The sequence below is a fragment of the Lates calcarifer genome, linkage group LG11 (assembly GCF_001640805.2).
Source record: "Lates calcarifer isolate ASB-BC8 linkage group LG11, TLL_Latcal_v3, whole genome shotgun sequence".
In the NCBI taxonomy this organism is placed as follows: domain Eukaryota; kingdom Metazoa; phylum Chordata; class Actinopteri; family Centropomidae; genus Lates; species Lates calcarifer.
The window spans coordinates 15831482-15847339 of record NC_066843.1 but is presented as its reverse complement, the minus strand read 5'-3'; the positions used below and the strand labels follow the sequence as shown (position 1 = coordinate 15847339).

General features: G+C 40.2%; 1 protein-coding gene across 4 annotated transcripts in view; it reads left to right on the top strand.

The window, feature by feature from the left end:
• Window positions 1-15514, top strand: part of LOC108881108 (myocardin-related transcription factor A) — an 86709-nt gene extending 71195 nt beyond the window's left edge. For all 4 annotated transcript variants that reach the window (XM_051073668.1, XM_051073669.1, XM_051073667.1 and 1 more), the window contains 14 exons: window positions 1311-1477; window positions 1661-1777; window positions 2558-2626; window positions 2817-3001; window positions 3234-3414; window positions 3821-4082; window positions 4389-4558; window positions 5107-6147; window positions 6366-6563; window positions 6739-6855; window positions 8567-8716; window positions 8895-8975; window positions 9247-9295; window positions 9424-15514. In XM_051073668.1, the coding sequence (XP_050929625.1) occupies window positions 1311-1477; window positions 1661-1777; window positions 2558-2626; window positions 2817-3001; window positions 3234-3414; window positions 3821-4082; window positions 4389-4558; window positions 5107-6147; window positions 6366-6563; window positions 6739-6855; window positions 8567-8716; window positions 8895-8975; window positions 9247-9295; window positions 9424-9986 (3350 nt within the window). In that variant the 3' untranslated portion in view covers window positions 9987-15514. The remainder of the gene's footprint in view (window positions 1-1310; window positions 1478-1660; window positions 1778-2557; window positions 2627-2816; window positions 3002-3233; window positions 3415-3820; window positions 4083-4388; window positions 4559-5106; window positions 6148-6365; window positions 6564-6738; window positions 6856-8566; window positions 8717-8894; window positions 8976-9246; window positions 9296-9423) is intronic.
• Window positions 15515-15858: the final 344 nt, after the last annotated feature.

Genomic DNA, 15858 nt, shown 5'->3' with positions numbered 1-15858 from the left:
TGGATTATCCATCTCTGTCACCACATCACAATAAACACAATTGCATTACCGCCACTTACTGCGGGAGCACCGGGGAACACGGGAGTTACACAGACTTGACATGCAAAGATACAAACATACAAACATACAAAGCACGACACACAGACACACGACTGGCAGCAGCACAGTGGTAGGGAAGTCATCATATTATTGGATCAGAGGGTATTAAATCAACCCCATGTTGTCTTTTCATCATCGCCTGCTGATGGTAAATTAATGGCCAGCGGTGTATTTTACATAGCTGTCTGCTGGAGCCCATAGCAGCTCCTGTAATTAAAATATCACACACCAACCAGCAAAAGTAGTCTCTCTATAGTAGTCCAGGGGATCCTGGCAGGTACCTTTATTCCTTAAATCCCTGTAAAGACTCATAAGTCTACATAATAATGAGATGATTATATGATATCCCTTTAGGGAGAAATTAGCAGGAGGACTAGGGTTTTGCTTCTTAGCTATGCTTATTGAGTTGTTTTTTGACATACTTTTCCTGATATATATCTGCATTTTTATTTCATGGAAAACATTTTGTAAGGAGAATATCATTAGTAGCACAGGAGGCTGACATAATAAACTGTTAATGCATTCATAGCGTAAATTACACAACTGATCCTCCTGAGTTCTCAGCATAATGTCATTCCTCACAGAGATGCCATCTGTCACATAACAACTGGTATGAATGAGGTGGATGGATTTATTTGGCTGTGCTGAAAGTGAATTTAGATGAAGGGAGGCAGTGTATCACTAGGATAAAGCTTGGCTCATCCTGGCTACACCATGGACAAAAGAAAAGATATCATCTTATCCTGTAAAACTGGCTTTCATGGGCATGATGTGCGTGCAGACAGGACAAGTTTTTAGGTTCAGAAGCTGCCATCACACTCTCTGTAGCGATAAATGCACTGGTTGACAGCTCTGGAACAGACACTGGAGCTTGTGTGTGTGTGTCTGTATGTGTGTGTGTTTGGAGCATTTCACACAGTCAGAGAAGCATTAACACGTGCATGCAGTGATGTGTAGCTGATACTTGTTGAGGAGGCATTGGTGATAATTTTGGCTGACTTTTGGGGCACTTACAGGGTGTTAGTTCATTGGCACAGTTTGGATTGTAGGGTGGAATCCATTAGCTCAGCACAAGTAAATGCAGGAGACAAAAGTATACTGTTTGGCCTGCCTGCTTGTAGTGATGTACAAAAGCAAGACAGGCACACACACTCAAATTAATATCAATTCTTTCCTTTCTTCCTTTACACACAATCCCTCCTACCCCTCAGAGACACAGGTCTCAAAGACTTCAGGTGATAACTCTTCATGTGACGAGGACAGTAATGACAGTCTATCTCCAGAACATCCAGCAGGCCAGGAGTCACCTCTGGGCCTGGGACCTCTGCCTTCTCCACCAGAGACACTGGCTGGGAGCAGCATCCCATCTCCTACACAGGTAGGATGACTTGAATTAATGGCAACGTGTGGCTGACATGTTAACGGATGCAAAATTGTAAAACTGGAGTGCACAGTAAATTCAACTGCTAGGGCCTATTAAGTTGAATTTTCATATCATAATTGTACAGTGGCACTGTGCCACAGTTGTAATGTCATTATACAGTTTAATCTTTTCGATCAGGTCCCTCCTCCAGCTCCTCCTCTCCCATCAATCTCTGGGTCCTCCCCTTCACTGAAGCTGACCAATGGGACAGCAATACCATCTGCCCAGAGGATGGGTACTACCTCTCAGATCAAGGTAAGTGATGCCTCTCAAGGCCAACCAAACAATAATGGTTTCAGAGTGCCTTACTGAATAACTGGGAAATAAATTCAGTTTGAACTGGCCTTGGATTCACCACTTCACATAGATTTAAAGCTGCTGTCAATATTTTCTATTAATAATGGAACACATGTCTAAATGTAATGTGACGGGGGTTGCTCAAAGACATTATGCAAAACATGTGAAGCAGAGCAGGAAATATTTACATTCAGTCCAGAACATGAACAGCTGCTACTCCCATTAACTCTATTGACCATTTAGCATCTTTCAGCCCAGTGTTTTGGTTTAATTGTCAACCCCTTTTCAGCTGCAGCTCCAATAAACCCACTTTTAAACTATCTACATAGCATCAAACAGCAGTCAGGCATAGTTAGTGTCTAGGTGGTGAACATAGTGTAAGAGACAGAATCTTTTCTCAGGACTTAGTGGAGACAGAAGAACGACAAGTAGGGCGAATATGGACTATGGACATTCATCAGGTGGCCACAAATATGACCCATGACATGAATCTTAATGTTGCTCCATGTCTGTGCATAGTCCCCATATACACTTACATAGGCTGTAATATTAAGTGTTGTGTTATGCCTCACTGTACTGCCCCCATGTGGTAAATGAAATGCACAAACACACACACACACACAAAAATTAATGCAGCTTTAAAGTTCTTTGTTATTCTGACATCATATAAAAAATGAAGGATACAGTTGAATAACTGTTTACAGTGTACAATTGTCAACATTACTTCTCTTTTTTCAGTCCCAGCCTAAACCAAACTCTGACCGCTCTGCCCAGAGACACAAGAAACCCAAGGACAACAAGCCAAAGGTAGATGTCTGTTCCTGTGTTTAGACTTGTAAGCAATACTGTTGCTAAATTGGAACAGGTAGTGAATACTAACAATAGTATTCCATGAACCAGCACATCTAAACCATAGAGGAAATTAATATTAGCCATGGAAACAGCAATGTAGTTCTAAAATAATGATTTATTATATTGTTAATTTGTTGCATCCTAGATAAAGAAGTTAAAGTACCATCAGTACATCCCTCCTGACCAGAAGGGGGATAAAGAGCCTCTTCCCCATCTGGACTCATCTTATGCCAAAATCCTCCAGCAGCAGCAGCTTTTCCTGCAGCTCCAGATCCTCAGTCAGCAGCAACAGCACTATAACTACCACGCCATCCTGCCTGCACCACCCAAGTGAGTGGGGAGTTTGTCTGGGAGCATGCACCCTGAATATGAGGCAACCAGAAAAACAGCCTCTCCTCACTATTCTTTGAGGTTGAAGGAGTTTAATATCAGCTTCATCTCGAGGGAATGAGGGAAGCTGTTTATTTGACAGCTCAGAATTCAAGGTGGTGTTCAAAACTGTTGTTTAAAAGATGTGTAGAGATCACTGTCCTTCTCCTCCCTCTGCCTTTCATCCCAACAGATCTCAGAAAAATCAACAGCCATCTTCCTCCTCTAATTCCACAACCACCTCCTCCTCTCCTCAACCTCTCATCGCCCCCTCAACTGCCACCTCTATCCAGGGCAGTCACAGCCGTCATGGTTCTGCTCCTCTAGGTGGGACCAAACCAGTGTCTCTGCCTCCAAACTTGGATGAGATGAAGGTTAGATCATTATCCCTCATCATCCCTTATGTCTCAGTCTCATGACGTTAGCAGCATTGGTGATGAGTGGACACATACTAAAATACATTTGCAGTCTAGAATCGGCACAGTGTGTATAATCAGCTCTCTCTGCTGTCTACAAGCTGTTGAGTCGATAGAGTAACTTGTGGATGTAACTTGATGTATGTAAAAAATCCTGTTAACAAAATTTTGTCATTGCAAAGTGGCCTGTCAACTCAGAGCTGACAAAGAGAGAGACAGTGATGGATTACACTGTCTCTTTGTTTTCTCTCCTCTTTTTCTTTTGATCCTTTTCAATTTTCCTCTCGCACTTATCCTCATCTCTCTGCTTCTCCATGCTCTTGTCCTTCAATCTCAATTTCTCTTTTACTCCGTCTTCTGTCAGGTTGCGGAACTGAAGTCCCAGTTGAAGCTGCGCAGCTTGCCAGTCTCCGGCACCAAGAACGACCTCATTGAGAGGCTGAGGACCTACCAGGAGCTGAACAGAGGCAGTGACACTACCTCTTCTCCGACAGCAGGGGGTACCACAGGGCCAGAGGCTGAAGAAGCGGCGAGATCCTCCAAAACTGCTGCAGCCACCACCAACAACAGCACATCACAACAGCAGTTTCAGTGCCACCAGACGTCCTCTCTGACAAATCAGTCAGGTAATTGCAGATTGCTGATGATTTCCTCTGAGCCTCACTTACAGGCAGCACATGCATTTTTTTTGCTTGTAATAAAATTCTGTCATAGAATTATGTATTAGTCAAGCGTGTTCCCTCTGCAGCAGTTATCGCATATACAAGCGCCCTACTTTAGTGTGAATTACTGATGAAGAGCATGCTTATTCGGTTGATTTTCCATGGATAAATCAGTGCTCAAAAAATGAGTAAAATGTGGGAAACAGTAAAGACAATGCATATTTGTGTTGTCTGCCAAATGTCAAATCACCCATTCTGATCTCTGCATAGCTAATGCAGGTAGAAGTGCCACCTCACCTATAGCCACTCCTCAGCTCATGACTTCTAGTGGCACCATCTCACCACTACCACCACCTATCTCCCTCACCCCCTCTGACCAACCACCGGCCACCATGAGTCCAGAGGATACCAGCTTTAACAGCGACCCTTTGGGGGAAATGGTAGGATTTTTTTCACTGTGATATGTTGAATCAATCTTATACTGTATAACCCCAGAAGCATATGACCATTATTCACCCCTCTTACACATTTGAGTATGGCTGTTAAAGAGACAATATGTAACTTTTGCTGAACAATAGCAGCAGCGGCCTCTGCAGCTACAAGTGGAAATTACAGGACACTGGCGCATTAAATTCTGATGGGCTCAGAGTCCAAGCGGTTATGGGCACTGGAAGTAATGTAATGCTGAAGCTAACAACTCATGCACAGAAAACAAAGTCTATCAATAGCTCAGGCAACAAACACTGAATCTTAATAACATCTAAAAGTAGTACAGTCAACTGTGCTTAAATGTAGTCAAATATATTTGAAGTTGTTCTACTTATGAACCAATATTGACAATCACAAAATACCTGTGTTAGCCATGCTAGTGTCATTGCCTGGGAATGGCAATGTCAGCATTTTGGTCAGTCTACCACTATTAGGCGGATTACCAAGATCAGTCAAGCTCTTGCACTTACTTATTTTAATCCTCTCTCTTTCTGTCTAGATGAGTTCGCCTCTCACCCAGCTGAGTCTTCAGCCATGTTCAGATGCTCAACTTCCAACGAATATTAAAGAGGAGCCCCCGTGCTCCACCCCAGCTCCTTGCCAGTTCTCTTCAAAGCCAGTCTCTCTGCAGAAACACTGCCTGGTCTCATCAGCTGCTCCCACCACTACAACCACAGCTCCTGCACTGAATATTGACAAAGACAAGATGCTGCAGGAGAAAGATAAGCAGATAGAGGAGTTGACCAGGATGCTGAGGCAGAAACAGAGGCTGGTTGAGTTGCTGAGGATGCAGCTGGAGCATGGGAAGAGAGGGGGGCGAGTTTCAGAGCCAGTGGTTCTTGTAAGAGTAAAACAAGAACCTCCCGATAAGCCCAGTGTCCCTCTCTCTTCTGGCCATGCTCCAGTGCCCCCTCAAACATCATCTGTTTCATGTGACATGGATGTCACCAAGGTTACCGTCAAACAGGAAGCCACTGAGACAAAGGACGTTGTGTCAGAGACAACTATGCAATCACTAGACTGTCATGGATTACCACAGTCTTGCTCTCAGGATGCACAGGAGCAGATTCAGCTGCACATCAAGCCGCAGACAAAACAAGAACAACGCATTTGTCTCCAGCAGGCCACTCTGCAGCTGGCCCAGCAACAGGCCATACAGAAACTCTTGCTACAGCAACAGCAAAACATTCAGAACCAGCAGCAGACCATTCAGAATCGCAGTCAGATGCTGGAGAGTCAACAGAACCTGCAGAAACTCTCTCAGCAGAGAAAGAAGAAATCTCACAAACAGCAGCTCAAACAGCAGCAGCAGAGGCAACTGTTGCAGTCACAACAGCATCAGCAGTCAAAACAACATCAACAGCAGATGCAGCTGAAGCAACAGATTCTAATGAAGCAACAAAAATTGCTGTTACAGCAGCAAATGAGGCAAGAGCAGCAGACGAAACAGCCACAACAAATCCAGATACAGACCAAGATACATGTGAAGCAACAACAGGTGCTAATACAACAGAAACAACAGGTGCAGCAGTCACCACAGGTAAGGAATGGGTTCTACGATATCTAGAGCACATAGATTTTGGTGTCAGATTTCCTCATTAATCCACTTTCAGGACCTCCTCATAAAGGTCCTGAACTGGTCAGACTTTGGAATATTCTTTTAATGACAGATGACATTTGATTGAATTAGTATGTACCATTTTGGCATACTGGTATGGAGATATAAAAGTCATAATAGTTACTGCTGGTTTTGTACAGGTGTCTCAAGAGTCCATCAACCAGCAGTCAGGCTCGGCCCCCTCTTTCCCGCTGGATTTCCTTAAGAGTGACTCCACCCCAGCCCTGGTCACAGACAGCAACGGCAACCACTTCCTGATTGCACTGACTAATCACCTCACAGAGAACCAAAGACGCGATGCACCTGAGGGAAAAACAACCAATCACATCACTCTTCAGGTACATAAACTGGCTCTCAGCAGTCCACTCGTTTGTTTTTTCTTGTATAAATCCAGATTTTTTAAGTAGTAGAAGTACAATCACAGGTTCAACAGTTACTACAATAGAAGTACACAATCTCCAGCACTGCTTAACATCACTAACCACACTGTTTCATTTCTTTTTCTTCCACTAGCGACTACAGTCTACTCCAGCCAAGCTGCCAGGTCATAACCCTGTCCAGCTGCTCAAAGCTGACAATCAATCCAAACAGAACATGCACATGGGATTTCAGAAGCAACAAAACACAATGGTGAGGTTTAGATCAAGACATTTATGGTCTGAGTTTGTAGTCGGAATCAAACTAGCTGGAGTAGCATTATAGAACAGGAAAGTAAGTAGAAAGTAAGTAGAAGAAAGTGTGATTCTCAGTTGTGCACTAATCATGACCTTTTGAAGTTCTTTTACATTCTTAAACTACTGTATAGACATTTAAGAAATGGTCATGCTGCAGAACATTTACTCAACAGATTTCATTGGGAGTGTTTCTAAGTTCAGGAAGCAATAGTTTCAACTAAATTGTCCACAGTGTCCACTGTATTAACAAGGACATCTGGGGGAACACTTTCAGATGTAAATTTTCAATGCTTTGAGTGCAATAAACAAAGTTCCATTCACCTCTATTGTATTAGGTGGCATAAATCTAGACAAATATCTCAAAACCACAAAAGATAAGCCAAACCTTTTTACGGGGCTAGCTATGACAAGGAGTGTCAGAAAATGTATGTGTTTTTTGTTTGTTTTGTCATTTAGGTGACTAGACCCTTTAAAAATTCCAGATGGGGTATCTTTGCCACCACCAAATAGCCAGCCAACAACAGATGTTAAGCCTTAAACCAAGGCACTGCGAAAGAGTTTAAATATTCATAACATCTCCTTTACACATCATCTCATGGATCCCCATCATGCACTTCATTCTTAACCAAACCCCAGAGCCTCTTTTTCCATCACAAGTACAATAACAGAGCAGTCTGTTAATACTCCATAAAGAGAGAGACAGAGAATGAGAGTGAAACTGCTCCAGTGAGTCCGTGGAAATTAATGACGTATGCTGTTTGAGACAATGACAGCAGTCCTTGATAAGAGTGTCTGACACTAGGCTGATGCTGATTATTATTGCTTTGCTAATTACTTTAACGACATCCTTCATTACTATGATTTATGTTGTTAATGGAGGAGGAATAAAGACTCCATCACATCTCGGTTAATTGAGATGTACAGTATCTCTGTATCTGGAGTACAGGTGTGCTGGTTCTCCGGGTCTTCGGGGCAAAGCCCACCTCAAAAAAATGTCAAGATTTAGTGGAACAATGTATGGCAGTACTGCTGTTATCAGCAGTCTTTCCTCATCTCTTTACCCCACCTATGGCATTTTAAATACTGGGCTGGCAGGGAGGACTAACGTTTAGAACAATTTCAAGAAATTCTTGGCTGGTGAGGGAGTGTACAGATGTGTTGTAGGGCAGAGGATCTCAGCCAGGGGTGCTAGTATCCCAGGAGGTATATCTGCACTCACTTGGGGGTGCATGGAAAGATTGTAAATTTAAAAAAAGAAAAAAAAACTTTTGATTCATATAAAAAAAATTATATTGAGTTAGAAGATAAATATTTAATTAAGCCTTAAACACACTGGATAAATTGTTGAATTGGCTTAAATAGTTAGCTTACTAGTAATGAATGAACACTTCAAATAATGAAAAATAATACATGGCTAAATGAGATAGGATGAGGACGAGATGGATAAATACTTATAGTTAGCTAGTTAGCTGGATAAAAGGTTGAAATATTTAGCAAGTCATAACTATCACTGTTGTAGGGCATTTCTAAAACCAAAAAAGTGCACTCTGCAAAGAAATTCCAAGGTGGATAATTAACTTTATTAGTGATTAGCGATTTCCTTTGTTCTATTACTGGTACTAGTCTATATTATTTATTTTTCCACTCTTTTTAATAATGACAAATAGGCACAGAATGGGGAACTTCAGGTATCTGTAGACCAACCACAACAGGGAGCTGCTCAGTGTTTGTCTGCGCCGCCCTGTCTGCAGCCTTTCTTCAAGGACCAGGAGACTGCCCCCTCAGGGAGAAACACCTTATCACCGTCCTCTCAAACTGTAAGTAATCTACAGATGACATGGATAATCCTTCAAGGTGACTTGTATCATTCAGTCACATTGCAAAAGATTTCATGATAACTTTTGGATTAAACAAGAATCCAACTTTTGCCATATCTGGGAAATGTATTAAAACTTTTTATTTTTCATTCTGTTCCTCTCACTTCATTTCCTCTAGGAGGTCTGCTCTAGTCTGGATGTCTTGTTTAGTCCTCTGTCTCCAGCTTCTATTAAGTCAGCTGCCTCTTCACCTGATAAAGTATGATGCACTGCATGTCTGATTTTGTCATTGAAGCTATTTCATGAAGACCACACACCAGGCTAAAAAAATCAAATGGTCATAATAATATGTGATTATTACTGCCCTTGGGGTTGTTTCTTAGTACCCTTTGTATTAAGCATTACATCGTACCATGTCACATCAAGTGCTCATGTCATGTAGTTACAGTGTGTGTGTGAATTTACATATAGATTTGAAGTTTAATGTGTTGCTGTTCTCTCTCTGTCTGTGTGTGTGTGTGTGTCCTCAGGATACAGGACATGAAGATGATTTTATCGACATCATTTTGCAGACAGGAGGTGAGATGCAATAACACTGTCTGGTCTGTTTATTCTCATAATGATTAATTACACTGAGTGAGCCCCCACACTGATGTTGAAATTTTAAGATTCTGTGTTCATAAGCTGATCTGTGTGTTTCCTTACAGATATGTCAACCACCTTCAAACCAGCACCAGACTTGTCTCTGGACCATCTCAATCCATACCCCTCTGCCTCCTCTCCTCCTCCCTCCCCACTCCAGTTGTTGCTATCTCCCCCAATCCCGCCCAGCTGCAACAGCCCGCAGCCCACCACCTCACTGCAGTCTGAGCTTCAGACTCTGGTTGATGCCACAGAAGAGAAACGGCACCTCAGTAACGTTGGAGGTGGACGTCTGGAGGACTTTCTTGAAAGCACCACTGGAAAGCCTCTCCTGGGGGTGGAGCCTGGTGGCCTGTTAACTTTAATTGATGACCTCCACAGCCAAATGCTGTGCACCCCCAGCATTCTGGACCATCCACCATCCCCCATGGACACCTTCAACATGGAAGCCGAGAGGGAGCAGCAAGCGCTGGACAGTATGGATTGGTTGGACCTCACCATGGGAGGAGAGAGGGAAGAGGAAACCCCCACACTGGCCCCACTGGGCCCCCAGACGCCTCCTAGTGTCTTTTCCACAGACTTCCTGGACAGTTCTGACCTGCAGATACAATGGGACTCCTGTCTATAGCCTACAAAGGTTACACACATACACAAAAACTTGTTATCGATTGCTGAGGCTTCAGTATTTGATTAGAGCACTCTCTCTGTATCTTCTCACACACTGGTATATTGAATCTTCAAGCACTTTGACCTATTTATTTTATTTACACACAGCCGTTTTGATTTTTGTGCACACACTTATTAGGCAGGTCCTATTTCTATTCTTTCTTCTTTAGTAACAGTTTTGTTGACACATGAGAGGGACTATTAACTGGGCCATGTACCTGTTGCTTACATATAAATTAATCTTTCCTTTGACACAGACACAATGTTACCGTGAAAAGGTATATCAGTCTATTTGACCTTTGTCTAATTGGAATGTAAACTCCCCCCCAGGTGCCTATTGTAGTAACGATAATCTATATTATACCACTACAGGAAAAAGATATAGGTAATCAATAACCAAAGTTTAGGTGGAAGTCAGTGATTTCCAAGCAACATAATAGTATATAGGTTGGAGAGATGTCTTAAGCTGCCCTCCAATGCTTGATAACCATAATTTTGAAATATATTGTAACCTGAAATGATGCTTTACTGAATCTTGAGTTTTACTACAAATGTTATGCCACTAATGTAATAATGTAATGGTGAAACATATTACAGTAGTAGACATTACATACAGTACATACAGCATGCCCCAGATTTCAAAATTTCATGGTGGTTCCACTGTGCCATGTATTTGGTAGAATGGAACAGCCCTACAAAAATGTGTGAAGTTGCAATCAAAATCTCGACTTTTTACGGGTAAAATTCAGGTGAAATTCCACTGTTGCAGTGCAGTAGCATTAAATAGGTGGTGGGGTAAATGATGTATAAATACCCTGGGGTCTGTTGCACAAAACCTCCTCAGTATTCAGGCTTTAGCTTAATTGAAAGTTACTTGTTGGTTTAAGAAATTCCCAAAGAAACATTGCACACTTTTTCTTTATAAGAAAAAAGGCAGTGCTTCCTATAAAGAACTGGAAAGCATTGTCCTGTAAATGTGTAAAAGCCAATTAATTTGTCTGAATTTAGCTTATTCTTTAAGATAAAAGACATGAAGTAAGGAAAACTATTTAAGGATGTGCTCTAAATAATGTCCTTGATGATTTCAATCACAACTCCCTCTAAAGAAATCTTAACTAAAAATGCTTTGTGCAACTGACAACTCACTAGTGTTAAATGTTTCTGAGATACTTCCTCATACTCTGTGAAGTGGTTTACCATACAGTATTCACAAGGTACTGAGGTGCAAAATGGTGATTCCTACAGGTAATAACATCAAAACAAACTGAAATGGTCCAATTTATTTGGTACAATTTTAAAGAGAAAATGAAATTTAATATTTTGGCCTTTTTTTAAATATAGAATAGCACTTTTAATATGTCACATGTGAAGCCCGGTGTCTTAATTTTTTTATGTGATGCAATTTATAGAATGTACATTATAAAAATGTAAACACATTTTGTACTTATATTTCACGTGTGAATATCTTGGGTATGAATCCATCTGAATGTAAACATGTTTGAGTAATGTTTACGCATTACTGCACCTTATATATAACAACACAGCTTGATGTAGACTCTGCATCTATACTCACCAATGCTGCATGTTTACATATTACAGGTTTTTTGTAGTTATTTGGGACGCTTTAGTCTTGAAAACTGCCATACTGTAGTTTTACTCCCTGTCTACATTTCATGGATAAATGATAAATGGATTTTTTTTAAAAACGGGAACGAAAGCTCCTGCAGCTTTATATAGTCTTGACATATAATTTGTTGGGATGAAATGCGTACATAATAAGGATTTTTGTGTTTTCCTTTTCATTTCAATGGTGATTATTAGTTTTCCTGTACTGTATCAGTACTTAATTGTGGAAAAGATTTTCAAGTGCTGTGATACACCAGTTTAGACACTGAAAATAGATTAGAAAAAAAATATGTTTGAATAGTCTTTCCATTTTTGGCTGTGTTACATTGGTAATACAGGTTTGTGTGTACTGTGACTATATTTTTGACTGTAAAAGACTTATTGTGAATTTGATTGATGCCGTCTTTTGAATTTATAATTCTACACTTACTTGCTCATACAATCTGTTCAATATAAATTTCAATTGAGTTTGCTGTTAAGATTCAGATTGGTTTAAGTGGTAGCCATATTTCATCAGCCATTTTCAGGTTTTATTGGTAATTTTGAAATGTGAAAGGGATGCAAAATGATGCAACTGACTGTCCAAACATTTTGCAGAATTGTTTACTCTAATGTTTTGTATGGTTGACTCTGTAGAATAGTGCTTACTTTAGGTTTTATTATTTGTACAGTTTTTCTGACTGTGCTCGTACACTCTGGCTGCTTAAAAAGTGGAATCTGGGCAACAAAGCTCTTCTAAGTTACACTGTAAAAATGCAAACTGAAACTGCTGTCTTTCTCTGTTTTTAATAGTAAAAATATTTTTTTAAGGGAGCATTCAGTAAATAGTACTGCGCATTCAGTAATTTTAAATGGTTATGATTTTGTGCATTAGATTCACTCACCTCATGTTGGTATTTGTTGATCTTTTTAAGGATTTAAGTGCCTGGCAGAATGTTTCACAGACCCTTCAACTACTCGTCAAACAGGCCTTTCAAGTAAGAAGCTACTATTTTATTTTCTGTTGTATTAGTCTGTACAAAGTCATGGGAAGTTTTGGGCAAACTGCTTCAGCTTTTTGTGTACTTTAAATGTAAGTATTTCTCTCTAAAACAAAAACAAACAAACAAACAAAAAACTAAAACAATAGGGGACTAATTAATAAAAGAAAAAACAAGACCAGTATGGTGTAGTGTCTTACATTTTGATTATTACAATAGTGAGAGAGATATGAATGGTATATGTAGTATCCATCTCACTATGTATATTGGTGATTATGGCACTTTTATAACTTCATATCCTATTGAAACCTAATTTTGTAGTGTCACCCACTCCTACCTAATCAGTTAAATGTGTTTCCTTTGCATAGATGCATAAGAAAAAGACCTGTGGGGTAATTGCCTGCAGGGAAATAACCATGTTTTTCACAAATCTACCCAAAAGACACAGTAGATAACAGAAGGATACCACTCCCTAATAAAGCACTATTTATAAATGATCAGTTATAAGCCATTAATAAGAACTGTTGAGGTGCCTGGTTGTAGGAAAATCCTCCTCCATCATTTTAGCGAAGCTATTTATTCATCAGGAAGACTGCTCTAATTGACTGTTTGACCACTCACCTTCTGGAAAAGGGCTGCAGGACATCTGGACCAAAATCCATACATAAACCACTCATTAACATTTACAGCTACAGACTTGCTGGATCACTGTAGAACCCCTCATTAATGATTTTATTTTTTTATATTTATGGGTGACTTACTAACTTTTGCTGATGGCTTATTATAAACCGAGAAACCCATTACTCTTTATTAATGACTTACTAACATTATCACTGCATACTTGATGTCTTGGAGGGGCCTCCCTAATAAATGTAAGCGATAGCACAGCGTCATTTTCCACAACCTTGCAACCCAAAGGGTTGTTTTAATTAATGCCTTATCACTGATCTTCAAAGCATTACAGAATGATGTATTAATCATTAATTAAAGCTTAAAAAGTCTTTATAAGCGATACCTTATTGGATTATGGTACCAATTAAACATTGTAAATGGTACTTAAACTCTTCTGCAGTTGTGTCCCCTTGTGCTATTTTGGGTTTTTGTCAGGTAGTAACAATGCAACAATACATGTTTTAAATCTAATGTGAAAGACATGTTTTTGTTTGTTTGTTTGTTTTTTTAGACATTAGACATCGTCACACACATTCTTGTTTTTATCACTTCAGAGTCAGAGTTATCACTTGCCTATCCCTAATTCTTACCCTAGCCCTGAACTTAAACCTGACTTCACCCCAACCAAGTCCTCACCTTAAAATGCAATGATTTGATGAAGTCCCGAAAAAAGGAAGTAGTCCCCACATTGTCACTGTGTGAATCCATTCATGTCCCCACAACATGGCTCATACAAGACACACACACACACACACACACACTTGGTTAAAATATGCTATGAGGATTTCAGAGCAGTAGTGTTGAGTCACAAGAGGGTGGAAAACTAGATGACTGCATGGTTACAGCTCTGGGGAGTGGGAGCATACACACACAGACACGTACACACACATAGACACACACATACGAATAAACACAAACATGTTTCCACATATGAAAAGTGAACACACATACACATACATCTTTGCCAGACCAGGATATGGGTGGGCATGTGAGGGAGGCGGATGATTGGTTGATAACAACTCTGTAGCTGCTAATGGAGGGGAGCAGAGGATGCCAGGCTAACATCTATTCCACAGTGAGCATCTCACTGAAGCCTAAAACAAAAGAGCATGTGTGTGTGTGTGTGACTAAACAGCTCCCACAGTCACTAATGTATGATATTCTTGTTTGAATTTGAAAGACCCAAACAGCTTGATTTTCACTCAGAAAGCAGACATGTATGTAGCTGTTGATCTTGATGTCTGTTCTCCATCTTCATTGTTCCTACTTTCCCCTCCTTTATTTCCTTCAGGCTGGAGAAGAACACTAAAGTAAGTCATTGAGGAGAAATTGAGACTCAGTAATATGAAGTAATCTTACAGATTGTCTAAAAGTATCTAATCTAATAATATCTAACAAACTAATTCATTTGATATTGAGGGCTCTTATGTATTTTTCTGCCTCTCACTCCAGTTAAAAACACCTAATTTACTGCAGCTATAGTGCTTACAAACCTCTATGGCTAAAACAACTGTTTTGAAATGCACTTCAGGCAAAGTGGTGTTAAGCAGTGTTCAAGTTTTCAGTGTGTGTTTTCTTCACAGGTGTAAGATTAAGGCTACACGGAGGTGCATGCAAGCACACACATACTCATTAACTCACAAACACACACACACACACACACAAGCATAAAATAAATCCAACCCTCTCATGTTGGACTGGGCTTAGAGAGAGTTTTGCTATTGGGCAGCCTGGAGTAATTCTGCAGATACTTTGATGCATCTGAGCACAACAGTGGAGGTTCTGCCTGTGGTGTGGAAGCACGTTAGCATTTGCAAACACGCACAGAGAAACACATGTATGCACAAATATACACAGAGGTAAACATTTTTGTTCTTAAACACAGTAGTGCACAAATACACACGCGTATTTATAACTATAGGGGAAGGGAAAATCTAAATTGTGATGATGTGGTGCGTTTAGTTAAAGGACAGGTGCATTTTCAAGTCAGGTGCCCATTTCATCACTGAAACAGGTTTTGCTTGCTGTAGTCATTCATCCTATTTCTTAAGAGATCCCTTCCTAAAGTGTAAACCAAAAATATATTCCAGAGGTTATCTGAAGCTATCATGAGGCTTCAGCAGTCGGAATTATACAAGTCAAGTGTGTATAGTTACAGTTCTTTTAGTCTAAAATTCCTTCTTTATGTTTTGAATAAAACTCCCTAAGTAAACCTGTTTCACTACCTGACTATTGTTTTAAGACAGATTTGAAAGCTTTGCAGATGTTCAAATTTCTATTTTTCTTGGGCATTATAATGACCTGTTGTCCACATTTGCCTATTCCCTGAGAAATGGGGAAACTCTGTCTTTTGCTGAAGGTAATGTGATATGATTGAAAATCTCAGAACAGCAATTAATTTGACCTTGTGGTGAGATCAATAAGTCTTTGTAATTGAGGAATTAATTATTCCATACTGAGCTATTTTCTGAGCAGTTTAATAAGCAAAATTCTGATTAAAATAAGGACGTTAGAGGACCCTTGTCGTGATGGTTACAATGATAACCCCTTTGTTAC